Source organism: Lottia gigantea (genome assembly GCF_000327385.1).
Source record: "Lottia gigantea unplaced genomic scaffold LOTGIsca_106, whole genome shotgun sequence".
NCBI lineage: Eukaryota > Metazoa > Mollusca > Gastropoda > Lottiidae > Lottia > Lottia gigantea.
This window is the reverse complement of record NW_008706902.1, coordinates 628,792-637,993: the sequence shown is the minus strand read 5'-3', so window position 1 is coordinate 637,993 and position 9,202 is coordinate 628,792. Positions and strand designations below refer to the sequence as shown.

The 9,202-nt window shown below is 32.4% G+C and overlaps 2 protein-coding genes across 2 annotated transcripts in view; one reads left to right on the top strand and one right to left on the bottom strand.

Moving 5' to 3' along the window:
- The window catches only part of LOTGIDRAFT_136482 (hypothetical protein), a gene marked incomplete at both ends in the record, with an annotated part of 3,271 nt that extends 2,471 nt beyond the window's left edge, over positions 1 to 800 (bottom strand). The window contains one exon of the mRNA XM_009046770.1: positions 117 to 800. Coding sequence (XP_009045018.1) covers positions 117 to 800 — 684 coding nt within the window. The remainder of the gene's footprint in view (positions 1 to 116) is intronic.
- Positions 801 to 1,017: 217 nt separating this feature from the next.
- On the top strand, positions 1,018 to 2,379 carry LOTGIDRAFT_136371 (hypothetical protein; the record flags this gene model as incomplete). Its single annotated transcript, XM_009046769.1, has 2 exons — positions 1,018 to 1,550; positions 1,836 to 2,379. Coding segments are annotated over 2 exons (1,077 nt in total), but the record flags the coding sequence as incomplete, so codon positions are not given.
- Positions 2,380 to 9,202: the final 6,823 nt, after the last annotated feature.

Here is a 9,202-nt window from a genome sequence, read left to right as displayed (position 1 = left end):
TCAGTAATTAGAAAGTGTTCTGATTCAGTAATTAGAAAGTATTCTGATTCAGTAATTAGAAAGTGTTCTGATTCAGTAATTAGAAAGTATTCTGATTCGGTAATTAGAAAGTACACTGATTCAGTAATTAGAAAGTGTTCTGACTCAGTAATTAGAAAGTATTCTGATTCGGTAATTAGAAAGTACACTGATTCAGTAATTAGAAAGTGTTCTGACTCAGTAATTAGAAAGTGTTCTGATTCAGTAATAAGAAAGTATTCTGACTCAGTAATTCGAAAGTATTCTGATTCAGTAATTAGAAAGTGTTCCGACTCAGTAATTAGAAAGTATTCTGATTCAGTAATTAGAAAGTGTTCTGACTCAGTAATTAGAAAGTATTCTGATTCAGTAATTAGAAAGTACTCTGATTCAGTAATTAGAAAGTGTTCTGACTCAGTAATTAGAAAGTATTCTGATTCAGTAATTAGAAAGTATTCTGATTCAGTAATTAGAAAGTATTCTGATTCAGTAATTAGAAAGTGTTCTGATTCAATAATTAAAAAGTATTCTGAATCAGTAATTAGAAAGTATTCTGATTCAGTAATTAGAAAGTGTTCTGATTCAGTGATATGGAAGTATTCTGATTCAGTAATTAGAAAGTATTCTGATTCAGTAATTAGAAAGTATTCTGATTCAGTAATTAGAAAGTATTCTGATTCACTAATTAGAAAGTATTCTGATTCAGTAATTAGAAAGTATTCTGACTCAGTAATTAGAAAGTATTCTGATTCAGTAATTAGAGAGAGCTCTGATTCAGTAATTAGAAAGTATTCTGATTCAGTAAATAGAAAGTATTCTGACTGAGTAATTAGAAAGTACTCTAATTCAGTAATTAGAAAGTGTTCTAATACAGTAATTAGAAAATAAACTGATTCAGTAATTAGAAAGTATTCTGACTCAGTAATTAGGAAGTGTTCTGATTCAGTAATTAGAAAGTATTCTGATTCAGTAATTATAAAGTATTCTGATTCAGTGATTAGAAAGTATTCTGACTTAGTAATTAGAAAGTATTCTGATTCAGTAATTAGAAAGTACTCTGATTCAGTAATTAGAAAGTATTCTGATTCAGTAATTAGAAAGTATTCTGATTCAGTAATTAGAAAGTATTCTGATTCAGTAATTAGAAAGTATTCTGATTCAGTAATTAGAAAGTATTCTGATTCAGTAATTAGAAAGTATTCTGACTCAGTAATTAGAAAGTATTCTGATTCAGTAATTAGAAAGTATTCTGATTCAGTAATTAGAAAGTATTCTGACTCAGTAATTAGAAAGTATTCTGATTCAGTAATTAGAAAGTACTCTGATTCAGTAATTAGAAAGTATTCTGACTCAGTAATTAGAAAGTATTCTGATTCAGTTATTAAAAAGTGTTCTGATTTAGTAATTAGAAAGTATTCTGATTCAGTAATTAGAAAGTGTTCAGATTCAGTAATTAGAAAGTATTCTGATTCAGTAATTAGAAAGTATTCTGATTTAGTAATTAGAAAGTATTCTGATTTAGTAATTAGAAAGTGTTCTGATTCAGTAATTAGAAAGTATTCTGATTCAGTAAGTAGAAAGTATTCTGATTCAGTAATTAGAAAGTATTCTGATTCAGTAATTAGAAACCATTCTGATTCAGTAATTAGAAAGTGTTCTGATTCAGTAATTAGAAACCATTCTGATTCAGTAATTAGAAAGTGTTCTGTTTCAGTAATTAGAAAGTACTCTGACTCAGTGATTAGAAAGTACTCTGATTCAGTAATTAGAAAGTGTTCTGATTCAGTGATTAGAAAGTGTTCTGATTCAGTAATTAGAAAGTATTCTGATTCAGTAACTAGAAAGTATTCTGATTCAGTAATTAGAAAGTATTCTGATTCAGTAATAAGAAAGTATTCTGATTCAGTAATTAGAAAGTATTCTGATTCAGTAATTAGAAAGTATTCTGATTCAGTAATTAGAAAGTATTCTGACTCAGTAATTAGAAAGTATTCTGATTCAGTAATTAGAAAGTACTCTGATTCAGTAATTAGAAAGTATTCTGACTCAGTAATTAGAAAGTATTCTGATTCAGTAATTAAAAAGTATTCTGATTCAGTAATTAGAAAGTATTCTGATTCAGTAATTAGAAAGTGTTCAGATTCAGTAATTAGAAAGTATTCTGATTCAGTAATTAGAAAGTATTCTGATTTAGTAATTAGAAAGTATTCTGATTTAGTAATTAGAAAGTGTTCTGATTCAGTAATTAGAAAGTATTCTGATTCAGTAAGTAGAAAGTATTCTGATTCAGTAATTAGAAAGTATTCTGATTCAGTAATTAGAAAGTATTCTGATTCAGTAATAAGAAAGAGTTGTCAGTAATTAGAAAGTGAAATGTAATTATTAGAGTTCCACGACTCGGCAATTTAAAGGAATTCATGTTCAGTTATTAGAAAAGATTCTCACTTAGTAGTTCAGAATTGTTTTGACTCAGTATAAGAACGTGCCCTGAATCAGTAAACAGAAAGTGTCCGGACTGAAAAAAAATTGAACATATGTTCTGACATATTTAGCAATTAGAAAGTGTTCTGACTCAGTTTTTAGAAGTGTCAAGACTTAGCTATTAGAAAGTGATCCCACTCAGTAATTGGACGGTGTTCAGAAATTGTCCCGACTAAGTTATTTCGTACCTTTTTCATTTCACCCGTCTGGTTCTGTACCCTTCCCATTTTGCGCCTTGTTCCCACTTCGCCTCTTTCCCAATTCACCCTTTCCAAATTGTTCATTGCATTTACAAGGGACAGTATAAGTTGAAGTTGAGTTGAATACAGAAAAGGAATTGCAATTAAATTTTGCTGCCGTCAAACATTTACATATAATTGAAGTTATTAAATGGAAATTTTGACAAGGTAGCTACATTCCAGCCTACTCTTTATCATATTCCAACTGACCCAGTATCAAAATGCACACGGGACTGGAATTCAAATCGAAACAGGCATATTTTATAATTAATTAATTTCAAAATAGAAGGGCGAAGTGGAAAGGAGCAAATTGGGCAGGAGAGCGATATAGAAGATAAAAAATAGCGGGGGCGATATGGGAAGGGGGCGAAACAGAGGAAGTGTCCTAACTCAGTAATTAGAAAATTCTCCGACTCGGTAATTAGAAACTTTGTTTTTGGTGATTGGGCTCTGACTTTGAGATGAAAAAGGGCTTGTCGTGGAATTTCCAATAAAATTGAAAATTATAATCCTCAATTCAATCATCTTGACTACTAATATAAACTACTCAGTGTGTATTTATATTGACATAATTTATTTATGTATTATGATTTATTACAGTCTGGTGTCCTACTTAAACAACAACCTCTGTGAGAATAATGACGTCAGTTGGGATCAGGTCTAAATCATATTTTCAGTATAATAATAAAATAATATACAGGAAAATGAAATTGATTTTACAAAATTCTATATAGAATAATTCTAACTTTGTTATAATACAAAAAGTGAGGAAAGATCTGTAAAATATTATGATTTAATGATATAAGTATATGACCATAAAAAGCAATATGTATGAGCATAAATAAGCCAAAATAGTAGACCTAAGCTCAACTGAATATTTGACATAAATATTTTATGAAAGATGTCATTGAAGTGATATTCCTTTATATCACTGTATAATAATAATAATAATTAATAAATATTTACAAACACACACACACCCACACACATCTACAAACACACTGTCCCCAACATTGATAAATAAATAAGCCTGTTTAATGGAAATAATATAAAAAGCTTATAATATTCTTATGGAAAATAATCTCCATTATGTACCTTCATTTATTCCCCTGCATCAAGTTGTCAGCACTTCTTGATAATATTGATGTGAAAGAAGAATGAATATATGAATTAATTCTGGCTGTTTAGAATTAAGAATTAAAATTATTTCAGTACAGTTTACTTAATTACTTATTACTAGTTGGTAATTCACTTTTTGTTCTTGCATTGTGTGATAAATACATTAGCAACTATAGGGCAATGCTCTATAATACATAACTCTCTCTTGTTATGTCAAATATTAACCTTGAGTATTTTATAGTTTATTATCAAAACTATATTCAACACTTATTGGCATCCTGAACAGAATATACCTAACATCTGAGTTATTTCTGACTAATGTATAATAACCCCCTGAAAACTTGGAAATCATTGGCTTAAATTACAAAATTTCTTGATATTTGCAGGATGCAGGAGTCTATTCAAAACTTGATTATTCCGTTATAACAATATAACAAATTATCGTAAAGAAGCAATTATTTATATTATGTAACTAAGCAACTACAAATATATTAACACACAGTTCGGAAAAATTGCTCTTAACAACAGTAATAATGGTGTGAACCAGAATTACCTTCAAAACAACCCATTGGAGGTGCAAATTATTTTGGCTTTTTATTAAGAACATTTAATAACGTAGCGGAATATCCCCACAAAACAATCAAAGTGTGAATTATTTTGGCCTTTTCAACGATCAATAGTTTACTAATAAGCAGGAATTGTCCTCACAACAAAACATAGGTAATAGGTTGACAGGTAGGCTACTGCTGGTCAATGTCTGAATAAGGGAAATGTAATAAATGCACCAAACAATTAAATTAAAGGGGTAGCTACCTGTAAATAACATATATCAATTTATATACCAGTTCCTTTTTGCCATCTTGTCAATAAGCTTGGAGTTGACTATAATGTGCATTTTTTCTAGTATTCCAATTCATTCCTGTTCCCCACAGCTTTTTATTGTATGTAGCATGATCTTTTGTCCTTTTGAGGGTCACCAAGATCTAGATTCATTTTTGAGAGTCAAATATATCTGAAGCTGGACCAAGAATTGAACACTAGAAAAATTCCACGTTATAGTCACAAGTTAGATACAGGTAAAGGGACTGGTAAGATGAATCACACACTTCAATTTATAATATTTATACCATTTATTCTGCCAGGACTTTTTAAAATCTTTATAGCACTAATTAATCAATATGTAGTTCAACTTTAAGAATAATATTTCTATGATATCATTGAACACTGTGTAATAACTCGGAATATATAATAACTCAATACAGTATAATAAAAACTGTTTTTAAAACATGTTACATAAGATGTCAATAACATGTTTCATTTGACTTAATTTAGAAATATTTTAAATAAGGTTTTTAAATTTTTCTTTTAAATAGAGTTTGCATTGCATAGAAGCATAGCCTATATAACACATCTTATGCAAGTGTATGACTCTTGCAATGATATCATGATGAATATCATTTTTTAAAATTGACTACATATTTTAACACAAACTTAGATAAATAACACTTTAAATCAAATACATTACATCTACAATTAACATACAAAACAAAAACATTCACATATAAATTATCATACATGCTTGTATCTGTCAGTTACTGATACATATATATCTCAGTAACCAGGATGCATCAACATGAACAGTTCACTTTATTCATAGGGTAGAGGAAGTACTTGTACTTTGAATCAAGCCATTGAGCCACTTACAGTAGTCCACTACCCCTGAACGTTGGCCCTATACTGTTTTGATGTCCTGGTTGGCATAAATATATTTGACCAACTGTATCTTAATTGGTCCATCAAAAAGTACTAGATATCAAGCTTGTTTTGTACTTAATCAATCACATTAATGTAACACGAATCAATTGCTATTTTACCTAGATTCTCACCAGCTAAAGTACAACATATCAACAACAAAACTCAACACTCTAATTGAAATTCAGCCATAGGGAATAATATTTAAATCATGACTGATGTTTCAACAAGATCAAATCACTTGATTAAAATAATTCAACACAGTGAACTGATGTATTACAATGATATAATATTCCAATACAAAAATCTGTATCAATCCAAGGATTATGATTATATCATAAATTAAAGGAGTTATCTTGCAAACAATGATAACAAATTGAACTTGTTTTTCAGTTCAACCAAACAAATAAGCTCCGTTATCAGAACTGTATCTCTATTATAAGCTTTTCCAAAGCTCAAAAGCTTGACAACTCAATAATCCAATCAAATAACAGTCTGGCCATTCTCGTTTTTTTTAAGACCTCAACATCCAATCCTGTATCAGTACACTCATTCTTGAATAAGTCATTTCTCATATTTTGAGACACTAGAATGACTTCATTTAAATTCATTAAATAATATGGTTTCTTTCCACAACATAAATAAATTGTTATCTCTTTATACATTATTCATTTTGAAGGTAAATCCAGATAAGGTGAATCCAGATAAGGTGAATCCAGATAAGTTCTCCAGCACTGTTCTGAGATCCACAGACTTTTAGTGTCTTTTTCAAAGCCTTCTTTCAACAATCCTGGACTTTTGTGTCACCGTCATTTTCAAAAGAATACTTTTTTCATAACTGTTCATTTGTTTCTCTTTACAATTACTTATAATTCTGCCTCTTCTAATGAAAACTCCTACAATTTGAACTCATTGACCACTTGCAGATTAACATTTTGTCTTTCAAAGCACCTGCTAAGCCATGAATCTGTGACTTTGCACTTTATATTTTCAATTGTTTTATCTATTTATAAGTTTGACAAAGGAACTAATTAGTTTCTGTTTTAATTGCTGTGTTTGTAAAGTTCCTCTCGTCCAGAGACTTAATAGGTAAAACCAGTTGAGATTCATCACATTTTTTAGTCAGATTGAGTGGTAAAGTGTCTTGATGATCTCCACTGAAAAACAAATTCAAACATATTAAACTAATCCACTATTAAACACTGCTTGCATTTAACTTAAACATGTTGGATAATAATATACGAATCCATTAGTCTCAGTTATAAATACTGTTAAAATTACATGCTTATCAAATACAACAGCATTGACATTGTTGTCAAACCATTAAATTTGTCCAGGTCTGCAATCAATTAAAATATGACAGTAGCATTTTCTTAAGAGAGGCTTAATTCAATAAGCTATGACAGTTTTAACAATACAAATTTGAACTTACTATTTGAGTTTATGATAACTAGGTGGATGTATAGGTGACATTGAGCATGGTGTACGTGGTGTCTTGTGTTTGAAAACTGAATCATAAGATGATGGCAATGTTTTCTGGTAATCTGGGATGATCAAGTTGGATTGGGTAGTTATTGATGCAGATGGTGGTGAGGATCTTGTTGTTGCTATGTAACTATTGGGTGAAGATGGTTTGATCATTTCTGGTGAATTTTTGGTCTCCATGGCACTAAAATTTGATTCTTTGGTCGCTGAGATTTTCTGTAAGTTTTCCATACTGTTGTATTTACTGAGCAGTTTGTCTTTCAGATGAGATACAGCAGCTGCATGGAACTGCTCTCGCGAGTGTGGTTCTGGTGACACTTTCAATTTTGCTGAGTCATTATGAGTCTCATTTTGACTCATGGATGCCATCATTTGTGCATGGTGTGTCGAAAGGAAATTGGATGGATATTCTTTCATCATGGCTGCCTTAGGATGAGAAATGGCCATGAGAGCAGCTGCCTGGTGCTGAGCGAGAAGTGAAGTGGGTTGAGACATCATTGGACTACCTTGCCATAACAGACTGGACAAGGTACTGGTAGCAGGAGGTGGTTGTGTGACCTTGACCTGAGATGGAGCCTTAAGATGAGCTAGAAGATTTGGATGTGATTCTCCTGCTGACCTTTGCGGATCTGGAGAACCTTTTTTCTGATATTGGAATGGACATTCTGGACTGGAGGCTTTTCTATCGGCATCATCCATCTTCTGACTGGAGTCTTGAGATTGAGCTGCAGCTGATATATTCTCATTGGAATGTGCTAGATGTTTACGGAACTTGTCAAATTTCTTGTGAAATATTTCTGGGGCTGCTTCTTCATCCATGGCTTTACCTTCTGCTGCTGGAATTTCTTTCTTCAAGATGGTGGGTATGTCTTTGATTCCGCTTCCAGATGGCTTCTCTGTGTCAATGTTGTTGATGGTAGGAGGTAAGGTAGCACCAATGTATGGATCCTCTCGAGGACTGATACGTGAATGAACTGGAGGAGGGGTGGACATTCCCATCTGCTGCTGAGCCCACTGTATATGTCGTGGTATGGGATGATTGTATAGACCCTGACCATTGACCATTCTCTGTAAAATACAAATAGAGTCAAGAGAAATAAATTTTAATTGACCAACAAATATTGACACAATAATAAAGGAAACTTTTTAGGTTATAATGTGTTTTATTATAACTGCACATCCAAAAGTTAGTTTTTTAAATACTTTATATGCCAATCATAATGCTTTGGGTTCTCATTTGGGTTCTCATGATTATTTTGGATACTCTGAAAGGCATATTATTAGCCATGTGGACTTAACAGTTTACAGAGTTAAAAAGCAGCCTTACCTTTAAATTTGCCAATTCACTTTGAGATCTTCGGTGATCATCCTGTCGTAAACCATCTGAGCTGACAGCCAGGTATGATGGGTGACGATCCACCAGTAATGACTTCTTCCTGACATGTAAACCATATGCAGCTCCAATACTTCCTCGGCGCATCTCTGGAGTCATGTACTGAGAGGAATCTTGAGACAGTCTCTCTTTCTCTCCAACGTATTTCGGTAGAGACACACGTGAAGCTCTGCCCTCACTATTCAGATGGAAGCTGTAACACCTTGGTCTCATCTGCTGATAATCTTCGTTTCCGAACGATCCAGACCTGGACCTAGGATGCGGAGAATTTGGAGAGGAGCTAAAAGACAACATAGAGTCTGCATTAGTCAGCGGGCTCCCTCTAGCACTGCCGATTCCACTTTCCGATGATGAAATTGGCAAAAATTCACGATTACTGTTCAGATATGAGAAATTTTCTTCAGGGATTGGACTACTGGCAGCACTACTGGATATAGATGGTGGCATACTATCACCACGAATAGCTGTACGCTTTTCTAAAGTGTCACTTAGTTTATTCACCATTTTGTTGATATATTCACGGTCCATAGTGTACCGTCGTCTGTTTCCTTCGTCTATTGTGTGTAGACGAGTTGGGCGTGTTAACGTGTCCCGATCTAGTGTATGACATCTACGTCTAGGCTGTTCTGGAATCATTCCATAATATCCACTCATTTCTTCCCGATAGAAGGTTCCATAGGGAGTTCTAAGTACTACTTGTTGATGACTGGGATCT